This window comes from Temnothorax nylanderi, unplaced genomic scaffold, assembly GCF_030848795.1.
Source record: "Temnothorax nylanderi isolate EJ_2023f unplaced genomic scaffold, tnyl_v1.0 TNYL_tig0102_pilon, whole genome shotgun sequence".
Taxonomy (NCBI): domain Eukaryota; kingdom Metazoa; phylum Arthropoda; class Insecta; order Hymenoptera; family Formicidae; genus Temnothorax; species Temnothorax nylanderi.
Window position 1 is genome coordinate 421,312 of NW_027249164.1, and position 14,616 is coordinate 435,927.

Genomic DNA, 14,616 nt, shown 5'->3' on the forward strand with positions numbered 1-14,616 from the left:
TCGATTTGCATTTCAAATTATATTTGAGCGGCATCTTCGTTCTCGCGCTGAAAGAACCTTTCTTTGACGGATTTACGCGTGTCACGTCTCAAACGGTGAAGTAAAAAAGAAAATGCAAACTATGTTTCGCGGCTTATTTCTAGAGTAACGTTGAAACTGCAAAATTCATAGCGGTATCATATTTAGGAAGATGCGCGAAAGATCGCATTAATCTCGCAGCCACTTATTTGCTCGTCGAAACTTTCACGTATCTCCTAAGTTGGTCCTCGAAAGGGGACGTAGGTTAATATCCCCCGTAATTTATTATCGTGACGATGTAGTAGAGGGTTCGGAGGACCATGACCCGAAGGATCTTCGAAACCTTTCTCAAGTTCCAGCAAAACATAGTGGTGCAATTCGTACCATCTTTCTCCCCAAAGGATGATACCTCCGACGGAAGATGAACTCTTGGGAATTTTCGTAGTCCACTTTCCTATGTACCTCTTTCACATTCGGTAAACGTGCGGTATATGACAGCTATCTTTCTTTCAAGAAACATCTATCTTGCAAAACTTCCAATAGAGATCTTGAGCCTTGTTAAAATTCAACATGAAACTTCAAGAAATATCTAACAATCGTTCAAAGGGCGTCTCTTAAATATCTGTAGCATAGGTACGGAAATGTGCGCAGATCCATAAGAAAAATTAATTTTATATAAGTTCTTTAAAAAAGGATAAAAATGGCCTAAAGAAGAATCATCACCTTGTTTAAACGTTTATATATTTTAGCAAGTAGATTTAAATTTTAATTTTATAATCATATTTTATAACGTCTATATTTTGCTAAAAAAATTAATATGTATTTTTAAAAATATGTTTTTTGAAAATATCTAACTGTGTCTCTGAGAGATTCAGTCCCCATATGCGAAAATATATAATGTAGCCCTGAGGTTAAAACTCGTTGAAGTAAGAAAAGCCATAGCGGATTGAAAGTAGTACGAGTAAGCGTATAAATCGGACGCAAGGAGGTCGACTTTCCTCAATCCCTACTCTCGAGTAGATGATGACTGCATCGCCGTACCGGGAGAGATATGGCTTTGCAAAAAGGTAAAAACGGGTTTTACTCGAGCCGAATACGAAACAGGTTGACGATTAAAGCATCAAAACCATCTGTGTACGTAGCCATATGTGTACGTGCAACCCGACTTTGTGGGTAATTTATGAGAAGCAAAGTTTTTTTTACCCGACTTCCTCCTAATAGTTTCATCTGTCTACCTCTGCAAAATCCTGGTTAATCTCCAGCGTTACGTACACGCGTTACAAGTTAATCCTTGAAAGATAACGAAAAAGCAATGTTTTGACGCGACTTTTCTCATCAATCGCGACTTGCTTTTGTAATGAAATTTCAACGAGTTTCTCAACTACGTCGAATTTACGCTTGTAAATTTATCAGTACATACCGAAAATAGACGGCATTGATTTAAAATCGTATAAAAATCAACAGCGCGGAATTAAAACTTAAGTGGCAATATAACGCTCCCATCTCAAGATTTCAGTCGATTTCGCATTATATCGTAAATAGCGTGTATTCTGTCTTTAAATTAAAACATTGATGTCAGCTCGGAGTTAAATCATGAGCGTAAATAAGGAAATCTTCACGGTACCGCCAAGGACCGAGCGAAATTCCCGAGAATCTGGAATTCGAGATGCGTATATCCATGTACGCATTACTATCATGTCTTAATGTTCATCTTTGGATTAACATCTACGAAAGGGGCAAAAAGCACGTTGAGAAACGTCAAGGATATTTCCTTGATGTTTAAAGACCATTCTACGCTAAAAGCTCGGCTTCAGAGAGTCAGACTGGTGCAGTCTCTACTTCTTCCCCTCTCTCTCTCTCTCTCTCTCTCTCTCTCTCTCTCTCTCTCTCTCTCTCTCTCTCTTGCTCTCTTTTGCCTTTGGCGGCAACAATGTTCCTACGAATCGCAACTGTCTGCTGCTCGTATGCAGCTCGTCCGCTACTCCTATCTACCTACGAAGCGAGACACTGTACGTTTAAGGTCGAGATGTGTCATTCTATGCAAAACACGCCACTATCCGCATTTCTTCAAATTCGACAAGAATCTCAAACCTTTTCGAAAAATGGAATAACTATTATCATTTAAAGAGATCGATATTACACATATATTGAAAAGCAAAAGGCTAAACACGTTTCACAAAAATAAAAATTACAATTGATATTGGAAACACAGAATGCAGTTTAAATCGATATGTTTTATAAAATGATGTTTTATCAATCTGTCATTTTTCCCGAGGAGAAATAAATTTTATTTGAAAGACATTTTCAGGCTTTCGCACGCCAATGTGAAGTCGTGAACGTAAGACAGTCTGCGTGAAATCGCGAAGACAGAGGAAGAACAATAGGGACAGAAGTAAAAGCGGCGAGGGGAAGAAGTGACGCGGCGAGAGAAATGCGATCGAACCGAGGGACGAACTTTCTTCTGAACTTTATCTTTGAGAATAGAATGGAGGAATTGAAACGTCGGATGTATGTACGGTAGCTCGGAAAGGAAAAACACTCGGCGTTCCTTTCAGGGCAAGATCAAACTCGGATTCGATCAGATCTCCACGCGAAAGGCTGAAACTCTATTCGAAGGAACAATAATCCGTGCTCGGCTTTCGCGCTTCTACAACATGGGAGGAACAAAAAGGTGGAACGCGTGCTCGGCTCGCCTCCGTAGTTTGTACGAGAGAAAATTTTATTATCGATATTACGATCTTTACGACTGTAAGCATCGTAAATGCGCTTCGAACGTCATCTCAGGCGTAGACGCGTTTGTCTTTGTACTATCCGCCGTTGGAAATACGGACCCTAAACGAATAGCCTGTCGAAGTAGGTCACAGCGAGACGGAAAAAAATGTTACTTTGTCCATTAATTTCACTACCATCTTGTTCTATTCCCCTAAGCGAAACCTTCTCGACTTCCACGTCGTTTATCCGCGATAACTCATAAATGTATTATTCTCTTCGCAAGTCACATTAATGCACAGTCAGGGGAGTAAAATTCTGACTAGAATTTTACCCGAAATTACAAAGCGGCTTATACCCCAACGTTTTTCCGCTTGAATATGAAATCGGATAAAAATCCATCCGACATTTGATATTGTTATTAAGACCAATTTATACGAAGGCTCGTATAACCACGGATCATTCTCATCATTATCGTCCTCATTATCTGTTCTTCTCACGTTTCGACCGCTAGTGGAAGATATAATAATTTTAAAACGGGAAGCCTGGGACAAGATTTTTAACTAAAAAAATCTAAAAATAATATTTTCGATGAAGAGTAAAGTGCCCTTTAGGTTCTTGTTCTGGTCTTAAAAATTTTGTTCTAAGTTGTTCTACGCGGTTATAAATATGTTCTACATCAACAGTTTTGTAAGTCATTTTATTTACGAATAAATGGCCAAAAACTATTATTTCCAAAATTTTTTCTTTTTTCAATATCTCTTAAAGTTTTTGACCAATCTAATACTTTGGAACAATGTTATGAACAACTAGAACAACCTGGAATAACCTAGAAAAGTTCGATTTTCGAAAAATGGGGTGCCAGGTCAGAAAATCGTTTTTATTAATTTTTCGCGAATATTTTTATTTTAAAAATTTGATTTTCTGGAACAATTTAGAACAAGTCTAGGAACAACCCGGAACAACTTTTAGAATTTCAAAATTTAAAAAATGGGGTGCTAACTTCACACAGGTCGAGACTTCTCAAGAGAACATTGCCGCTGAATCCACCCTCGACAGGCGTAAAGACGGAATCAGTCGCGATAGTATTTGAAGGGTCGCCGTAACTTCACGGAGGAGAACACAATCCTGACACGCGGCTGGGATTTGACCTTACGTTGTCTCATCAAATAGCCTGACTGCTGGATATTAGAAAATGGATTTCGCGCTTTCATCGCTTTATTGTCCGAACGACGAACCGACCTTCCTCAAGCACGAACCTCCATTCGTCGAATTGCAGAAAGACACGCTCCACCAGCGGTTTCCATCTCCTTCCTCCTGGCAGCAATCTTCGCTCGCTTTTAGTAATACGAATTTTACGATTTGATCTGATTCTCTCTCTCTCTCTCTCTCTCTCTCTCTCTCTCTCTCTCTCTCTCTCTCTCTCTCTCTCTCTCTCTCTCTCTCTCTCTCTCTCTCTCTCTCTCTCTCTTTCTCTATCTACAATATTAGTCGCGCTCGCCTTCGACGACTCTTAGAGCTCCGGCGATGCATCAGTCGCGCAAACATGATTTCACTCTATCGCGACTATGATATTATCGTTAGGTCTTATTGCGTCTCCTTCGCGTCTTCCTCGTTTTAGACATTTTTGCCCGCGCGCGCTCTCCGTTCTCGTCTCGTCTCGGGGAAAAAAGCTGACGCTACCTGATCTATTATCCCACGATGCAGCCTGTCCTTATCATCCGGAAGACTTTATCACGAAATTCACGTCATCTGAGATCCCGACACCGTAAACGCGTTTGAAACTCGCGGCGCACAATTTCATTTTGATAAAAGTAATAAGCATTTCCGCGTTCTATAAGTGATATGGATGTGCTGCTGGTTCCGCACCGATAACAATCTTATTCCAGCCTCATACACAATAATATATATTTTTTAAAAAGTCTTTTAAATAATTTCAAGCGGATAATATTTTAATTTAACCTTTTCAATCGAATTGATTTAACTTGTAATTAAGAATAACAATCGCTCTAATTAGGCCGTCCTTATACAATCAAAATCTTTATCTATCGATCAGAATTATTAATATGGACTTTGTTTTAGGTACATGGCCATCGTGAATCCTTTGAAACCACGTATGGGGAAAAAGGCGACGCTGGGCGTTGCAACAGTAATTTGGATCATCGCGGCAATTCTGTCTTTACCGATGCTGCTTTTCTATACCACTTACACTCAGAACTACATGAACGGCGAGACCCGCGTCGTCTGCTACGGCGATTGGCCGAACACAAACGACCAGGGACTCAGCTACGATGAATATTTGTAAGCCAAACATTTTATTGTATGCTTGCAAAATTTACTTCCATGTATTTTCTAAACTATTTACATTCGCTTATTCTCTCACAAAAATTTATTTCTCTAATAATTTTTCTAATCAATATGTAGATGTAAGCTCCTTCGTTTCAATTTTATTACTGAACAATAACGTGTTTAAGAGCGTAAGTACCTCGCGAAGATCTGTGTCGTGCGTTTACGTATACAATGAGTCATCGTAGTTAAACGGAATTGCCATTCGCATTTTCTTTTCCATAATGCACCGATGGTCGAGCATGTCACAGAAGATAAAAGCGTTTCTGGAGACCCATAAAAGTGTCATTGCCTCGTATATACGCACATATCTACGCAATACTACTGTTTACGGTTTATAACTTTTAAACGATTGTGCCTGCCGGTCAGACGGTTTGTCTCCTCACATATACACGAGCGTGTGCACCACGCATACTATGTCGGCACAATGAGTCCCTCATTTCACTGCAAAGTGCTTGCAGTCCTGATACCGCGACGAGATAGGCGATAAATCGAGCTAATAACACCTTGGATTCGGTGCATCGCAAATGTGTATCGCGTGTCCTCAAAATACTTGCCTCCAATCATGCGCGATTAAATCGAGCTTTGATCGGATTGTAATTACAGATGAAAATCTGAACTGCGTTCCACATTTGTATCCGCTTCGTACTCCGATCGTTCGTTAAGATAGGTCCGCGAAAATGTACTCGCCGGGAGATAACGGGGTGAGTGCTGTTCCCTAATTGAAAGATTCGGACGGTATACTCGAAGCTCGCGGCGCTATCGTGCATGGCACGTCATGTAAAATCACGCACATCAGGCGACGCCCAATATAGTACGGTAGTCAGGAGAATTCTGATCCCGATATAAATGCCGTTTCGAACAGTCGCTCTCAAAATAACTACACGTCGCTTAATCCAAGTTCACGCGATTCTATCCATCGTTTCATTATCTCGATCTAACCCTCTTCTAAGAATCTCTTCGCTCCTATGATTGTCATATTCGTGCGACACGAAGCCCATATTTTGCCTCTTGCCTTCCGTCTTTACTTAACCGAAGTGTAAGAGGAAATCGTTTCGAAGTACGTTTCATCAGTTGATCGATACAAAGGCTTCTGCTAGATTGATCGCTCGAAACTTGTCGAGATTATAAGCTTAGTCGGATGCTTTCATCTTGGCGTAGTAACGAGGCTATACATAGTATACATATACATTGACAAATGATAGCAGATAAAGAAAGGAGAAAGAGAGAGAATTTATACTATGCGTAAAATTAGCCGCACCTTACAAAGGTGTGGTTATAATGAAATTATATAGGATAACACCCTATAATCATTATACAATGCTTCAAGCGTTAAACTAATGAAGATTAGTTACAGTCGTAAATCCTAAAATTATGAAGACTATAATAATTATAAATGACATGGATTAACAATATCGTATATATAAATATGAAATATTTATCAATCTTTATATTATTCTTTATATATTAAATCATTTAAAAGAAAAAAGAGTTAATCATAGGAGAAGTAAAAAGTTTAGAAAAAGAGAAAAAAATTAAAAATATCTTAAATAAATCACCAAATTCATGCAAGGGCAACCATAATCATCAATTCACGCTAAATGTATACCGTTCACGACAACTTATCTATTCCCAGGATGTACACGATTTCCATTCACGATACGATTTCGCATTTAAGCCAATCTATATGTATTGTCGCATAAGATTGGCTTACTTTCCTCCAATATTCTTAAGATTTTTCGAATACATTTCCTTCTTCCGAACATTCCCAGACGCCGTCTAATCCTCGCCTAATCCTTAAGCGTAGCAGAAGCAATTTTGTGTAAATATCACGTATTGCGGCGAAAAGCGCCGTTCCATCGATCGTGTTCCTCGAAAGTTCTGCTTCTGGAGCACTTACTCGTTCACCACCATTAAACGCTGACGATTGAAGCTTTTACGAATCTCTGCAGCTTAAATCCGCGTAAAGTATCTAAATCGGGATTACGCGAGTGTAACCCGATGAATTCATGCGCCGGTAGTTTTTATTCGTTCGCGGAATCGACGCCGTGCTTTCCAAGCGTAACGCGTGAAACCGGGAATTTCGACAGTTGTATAATAACTTGCGACGCCTCGTAATCTGATTGCAACGAACGCGATAATTTATTAATGAATTCATTACCGTTTGTTAATAATCCTAATGTAGAGTGACGCTTTAACGTCCTCGTCACGATGAGCTGAATGCTCAAATTAATAGTTGTTACCGTATTCGCTTTCGGATCGTCATAATTACCGTAATTAATGTACGTGGATAGGATTAGCGGCAAAAATTGCGGTATCGACGGCATGCTCTCGCCACTGGCATTAAAAACGCGAGATTTTTGCGTGGTAATTCAGTCACCGTGTCTCTTAGCCTTTCAACGCGAATTAAAACTGATTGACCGCGCGAAAAAATGATTACATTTTCCTCTTTTCTTAAAATATCTCGTTCACGCAATACTTTAATCTCGTAAATTTTTGAAATTCCGCTCGCCTTCTATCTCAAATTCCGCTCCGACGGCATTATAACTTATGCATGCATTACGCGTAATTCGTTTAACCGTCCTCATCTCCCCATAAATTTCGCCGGACACGCCGCGCGGGTCATTATATCCCGCTGCTAAAGGTTAACGGCAATTACGCGATTATCATTAGCCGGGCAGCGCCGACATGTAAATGATTACACACGCGTTTTCGCGTCGAAACGCGAGCTCGGCTTAACTCGCCTGTCCAATTGCAACTTGATAATGCCATCGATACGCTTTCATCAGCAAACAACATCAGACGTGCACACATTCGCCGGTTTAATTAGGTCTAATAATATATGCGCTCGCATAATATCAGCCACCGTGATCGGTGCACTTTTTGTTAGAGAATTGGCAGTGTATTATTTTCCAGTTTGGCGCTCAATCGGCGCATTTAACATGCGCTTTGAAAGGGATTACGTGCTATGATGCTCCCGAACAAAAGCGTGCCACGCGGGACCGCGACACCACGTTATTTTCATTCCCCCCTTTGAGCATCACGTGTCATCGTTTCTCGCGCCATTCGATGTAAATTTATGTCGAAAGTGCTACACACGTATAACATCTGCATGACTTCGTGAAACATCAACTTTAGTAAATTTGATTGGTTAAACCACAAATTAGGTCGTACATACGCGCAATTACGAAACATCCGCGTTTGCGATAAATTTAATCATGAATATATCAATGAATTATACTTGCCGTCAATGATGATTATAAAATCGATGTTTCCTTAACAAAAACCAGCGCGCAATCTATTTTTCTTTTTGAATTTCTATTTTTAATTTCCGATTTCAAGAGACTGTAATGTGATTAAATCTTAAATTGCATTTCTGTTAAAGAAGAGTGAAATTAACTGGAAAAATAAGATTTTTCCTGTCTGTTTAAAGCTTTTAAAGCACGAAAATATTTTAATTCTCGATGTCAACTTAATAATGAGATCACGCCTTGAATATACTCTTTAGCCGAAGAGAAAGGTCGACTCCTAGTTTCCTCAAAGAGTCCTAGAAAAAAAGTGCGCGATTTCTGAGGCACGTAGAATAGATATTTCTCAATATTACATCAAACAAACTTGCTCTTGTGAGTGGGCGTACGAGTTTAATTGATTTTCAGGTACAACGTTATCTTCATGATATTGACATACTTTTTACCAATCGGATCCATGACGTTTACCTACGCCAGGGTCGGCCTGGAATTGTGGGGCTCGCAAAGCATCGGGGAAGCCACAGCCAGACAGCTCGAGAACATTCGGAGCAAACGGAGGGTATGTATAAAATGAATTAATATCCGCGCATAGTTCAAAACGCTGAAATTGCTTTCGTTCCACCACGATCGAAAGATGGTTTAAAGCGGAAAAGCATAAAGACGCTTAAGCGAAAGAAATAAGATTTTTCTCTCTTCCTCTTTCCGGTTTCATTTTCCGTCAACTATAATATTCGACCGTAAAGGAAGCGAAATTCATCGCTTATAATACTCGCGAACGAGGAAAGTTACGGATGTTAATAACCTTCATAAACTCGCGTTGGAATTTGTTATATGCCCCCTGTGCTCGATGGCGTTTAAGTAATTAAAGTGCAGTGTCGTGTCTGCACTTGTAGGGTATTTACACGAGGTGATGCAACTAAGTAATCTCGTGCACGCTCTTTATCCCGCTTTTCCGCCCCGAAACCCAGCCAAAACCGATATACGAACTATCTCAATTAATTAAGTTTAGATGGAGCTTTAGACAATTCTGTTCACGTTCTAGTTTTTCGTTCGTCGCGCGTCCGAAAAAGGAACAAATAACCGCGTGGTTTCACTCCACCGCTCTTGCAGGATATCAAATAAATTTATAAATACCTCATATTTACAAATGGAATTTACATGCGGACATGCAATTATCGCAACAGCGTTGCATCGTCACGCCTTATTTTTCATATTCTCGTCGCATCAATGCAATATCCGTTGAAAAATAGCGTTACGCATTATTGGCGCATTGCGCGGCGAGGGAGGCTACCGATAGCGATCGTGTAATGCATTTCGCGCTCGCAGTTGTTCCGCTCTATCACAGTCACTCGTATCTCATCGGAATCTCCGATCTTCTATTTCCCTTATACGTATCAACGATTGTTATTATATAAGACATACTTATAAATTATACAAATTATTCGCGATATTTTTCGAGAGAGACGTATTATTACATCCGCGATCGGCGAGTGTTTGGAAGATCGCGACGCGTTGATGATTACGATAAAATGACGTAAACCCATTTACGGCCGATTGCAAATACGAGCCATGCCACATAATCGCGTAACACCAGACATCGCTATTAGAAGCAACGAGGAAACGCATGCGAGTGGCATTAAGATTCGCATGAAACGATAATATCGCGCAGCCTGATGATATTGGCCTTATCCAACCCTCGTAAACTCGGCTTATCGGCTCTGTTTTAGTGGCCGCGAAGGGTTCCACGATTTTCTTCCATTATGAATAACATCAGCGATTCTCCAATAATATCCGCGCGGCAATGGGAACCTGCTTACACGCAAAAAATCCGAAATACGTCTTTGTCTTTTCTTATCTTAATGGCGCTATGGTAATTTTTATTGCCTGTATGATGAATGAACGGGTGCGCGCGACTTTCGCAGACCGCAAAGACCCTTTATAGCTAAAATCAGCAGTTTACCGCGCTGCACTGTTAAATATTAAAGAATGAAAGAACTTCGCCCATTTTCATAAGGGTTTTGGGCTATCCGGGTTCAGAGATGAGAATAGGGCATCATGAAAGGATTGAAAATGTATAGGTATATAAATCAATATAGGCACCTGCCTGTTGATTATTTGGTATTTAGGATATGCTAAATATTTTTCTAATACAGATCCCTTCTAACAATAAGTATAATAATGACGTACTTGTCATCTTGGATAGATCTGTGATGAGCCATTCAACGAACAAAATAACATTAGGAGGTCAGAACTGCTTCCGGCGGAGGTTTGAGGATCTAAAATTATGTTTTCTTTAATACTGCCATTATTATCTATAAAATTTTATACGATTGATTACTTTGGATTAGCCCAAAATGGGCGAAGTTCTTTAAACCGATACTTTAAGTTAAATAACATTTTATTATTTTTAACTACCATGTGTATCGAAATTTATTATTTTAACACAAAATAGTATTATTTTAACTTTATTGGTTTAGTTAAATTAACATTTTAGTTAAATTAACTATATATTGAGTAAGAGCAGGACGACCTACAGAAAGGTGCGTATTTCATATTATTCGCAAACGTCTACAAGCGTTTAAGAAAGTCGCATCTCAATGTTACTGATAATTTCTTTTCCGTTTTCCTCTTTCCGCGTTCTTTGCTGCGCACGGGATAAGAAAATGTGATTACGACGCGACGGTCCTTCGCTTGACGTGACGGTGCGAAAGCGTTCGCTAAAAAACGAACTTTCCCAATTAGTTTTAAACACGATGTCTAATGACTATTTGCGAGCTTAACGACGGAGCGAAGATCACACGTGTACTCGAGATATTCCACGAGATACTCGGTGGCCAGTATCCTGCTATCACGTACCTCAGAAACGGCGCGGCGGTTTGAACCTAAAGCCCGGCTATAATTCGTAATTAGACGAGTCTCGGCCTGCACCTTCGCGGGCTTCTAATTCCGACGCTTTGACTTCAACTCTCTCCACTACTTTCGGTCAATAAAGTTTGCGGGAGAAAGTTTCATCTATTCCTCTATGGGCAGTAACACGGACGACTTTGGGGCGCTTAGTTAATTTTTGGCCGAAGAAAGAGGCAAAGAGAGAAAAAGAGAGGAGACGCATCCCCGAGGGGACGATCCCTTTGTTTCAAAGAAAAATATCCGTGTACTCTAGCACGTTCGCGATACAAGCAACGGGTATCGATTGCCTACAAGCGTATATTGCCTACAATCGTTTGTGATCTGCGTTCCGAAAGAGTGAAAAACGATTAGATACAAAAGTTTCTACCTTCCGGCCAATGCCTTTATTTTGTTCTCGTGAACGTTGCAGCTGCAACTTTTTAAATGGGACGCGATAAATTATGTGAAATAGTGATAAATGTGACCAAATATCTTCAACATTTGCACGGTAATATATAAAATGCATAGACGTATATAATAGACTGAACATTGCCATTGCATATTAGATGAGCTTCCGGCAAGATCTGAAGGACAGAAGATATGCTTGCAGAGCCGCTTTCCTTTTCTAATTGTCACAATTATTATAGATAAGGAAGCGTTTCCGCAAGCATATCATCTGTCCTTCAGATCTTGCCGAAAGCTCTCCAATCAAAATGTTCAGTCTATTATATACGTCTATAAAATATCTCTCTATACATACATACATACACACATATATATATATATATATATATATATATATATATATAAACACACGATATAAACGCAATTAATGCTGGAATATACTATCTAATCGAGTAGAGTAATCGCAGAAAAGAGAATAGATGGAATGTGATTATCGAACATAAAAATGGTCGTCCTAAATGGACGTGTAATGAATTCGCAACGAAGCGGTCGATACGAGTGCAAGAAGGATGGCATACTTTCCCGGACGTATATTACAGAAGAAACTGAATCTGTGATTCGTCTTTGATGCGTTATCACGCACATGACTGTGTATAAATTACAAACGTGATACGTTTCTAATAATCTTCATCGAAAATCTTCATAAGAAACGTGTACAATATAAGAATATTTGACGCTTGAAAATTATCAGATTGAAATTATTGATCGAGCATTAAATTAAAATTCACGTAGAGTTGACAGATTTATTAATTTCTATACTCTTAAAAATTCAAAAGAAGAGTTTAGTATCGAAAATTACGTTGGCATACTTCCTTGAAATCTGCGTAGAACATTTATTATAACGACATAAATGTAGTAATTAATCATCGTAACAACCTTACCTTTCGATAAGATTATATTCAAAGACGCCGAAGTAATAATGAAAAAAATAAAATTGAGTGAAGTGAAAAATGAATAAACCGCGACGCAGCTTACTGTTTGAATTTTAATTGCTCAACTCTCCGCCCTCATATTTAATTTTAATTTCTGATTTACCAAGCTTTCTTTACTCATACGCCTAAGAATAAAGTAATAATTTAATTCTATTAACAGTTTATATTTCGTATTTAAAAGCACTAGTATATAAACAAAATGGGACGAGCGAGAATTAATTTCGTGTCACATTGCATAATTTGAGCAGTTAAAATACGATCGTATAAACGCACCCCTCAATATTCTGTTTCTAATAGTCTATAAAGTCTCGTCATTGTAATAATCCGTTTCAAAAATAAAAGGAAGAGATAACGCACCGGCGTTGTTTAATTGAAAAATACGCGTAGGAAGGAAGATTGTGCGCTATACAGTAGGAGAAATCTAGTTAAGCGCGCCTTCTCGGAATGTTTGGGTGAGAATGCATTGGATTTCGATTAGACTACAAAAGATGTTCTCTCCGCCACATTCGGAGAATCGCTACTCCATTCAGCATACGTATCGACGCAATGTTCCGACCGCGAGTGTACGCGCGCAAGTTACGGATTTCCTGTCCATTACAGAGCTTACTTGTGTACAAGTACGAGTTTCGGTGTACGACATGTGGACAAATGGCCCGTATCTATAGGCAGACCGCAGCGTTACTGACAATTACCGCGATGAAAACGTTACGGGTTCATTTGACCCACAAATAATTTCTATATTATCTATTTTCGTTCTGCGAGAAGATATCCCCGAAACATTTCTCTTTTTCGACATCTTCAGAAAGTTTCTCTCATTAAAATTTATTAAAATTTATTCGAAAGCGGAGTGCTTTGCTCGGCGCCATTCAGTTTAGTCAAATTATACGAACGCGCTCCATGTTAGATTTACATACGAATGGAGTAAAGCCAAAACCGCCAAACGCGAAACCTTCAGCTCATTATACGAGCGTTATATTTCTCTCGTGTTTCTCAAGAACTATAGACGCGCAGTGTTCTTGAAAATTTAAAAAGCTGTTTATGGTGCGAAATTTTAAATGCACGCAAAGTGCGGTGCGCGTGAAACATAAACCCGCAGAGCTAAAGTACTTAAACTCCTCAAAGTGTCGCTCTTAAACTTAAAGCGTAAATACGTCTACAGTATTTACGTACACCTACAACTCTCGCAATAACCTTTAACCTTCGCAAAGTTACATCAAATATCTTTTGTTCCACGTATCCATACAAATGATTAACTTAAACTCGTATTTATAATTGTCGTATGAACTTTATATCGAAAAGCGTTTTAGATGAGATATTCAGAATAAAGTTTCATATCTTGAGACAAAATATAATTCAATAGTCATTTTATTTTAAAAAAATTTTATTTTTAGTAGTTATATTTTATTTAATATAAAACATGATTAAAAAGCTATTAATGTTCTCTTCGATTAAAAATCGATTATTGAACTGTACAAAATAAAACTCAGATTGTATCTCAAGAAAAACTGAGTTCTTCAATTAAATCGCGATTGCAAATATCATATAACAAACACTAAACTATCAACATTTATTTAATAAATCCATATTATCAGGACTTCTCTCTAAAGGCTAAATTCTCTCAACAGAGAAATACGAGTATAAATAATAATAAATACGGGAACCTCAATGCTTAGCACGTTTACGAGAACGAGATAAGAATCCAATTTTGTCTCGTCCGTTTGAACGTGTAGCGGCAATACAATGGCGTCTAATTAATTCGTCGTCGAGAAAATAGAAGAGATATGTAATATCCGAAATGCTTCGGATATCGAAACGTTTGCGATACTTGGCTCGATAATACAAGCAATAAATAATGCCTCTTTTATGGTGATTACATCGTTGAAATATATCTCGTAAAAGGAAGATTTCTGAGATCGTGTCAAACGCGCTGGCGTGTGAACGCGCGCGGCACTACGAACCCGTGAGAACAATAGAGAAACTAACAGTGAGGCTGGTGGTGAAGTCTGACATTT

General features: G+C 38.9%; 1 protein-coding gene and 1 long non-coding RNA gene across 4 annotated transcripts in view; one reads left to right on the forward strand and one right to left on the reverse strand.

Annotated features, from left to right (window-relative positions):
- Positions 1-14,616, reverse strand: part of LOC139775706 (uncharacterized) — a 127,216-nt gene that overhangs the window by 101,703 nt on the left and 10,897 nt on the right. The gene's annotated exons all lie outside the window — the stretch shown is intronic.
- Positions 1-14,616, forward strand: part of LOC139775697 (tachykinin-like peptides receptor 99D) — a 74,378-nt gene that overhangs the window by 51,591 nt on the left and 8,171 nt on the right. For both annotated transcript variants that reach the window (XM_071711931.1, XM_071711930.1), the window contains exons 3-4: positions 4,810-5,028; positions 8,730-8,880. In XM_071711931.1, coding sequence (XP_071568032.1) covers positions 4,810-5,028; positions 8,730-8,880 — 370 coding nt within the window. The remainder of the gene's footprint in view (positions 1-4,809; positions 5,029-8,729; positions 8,881-14,616) is intronic.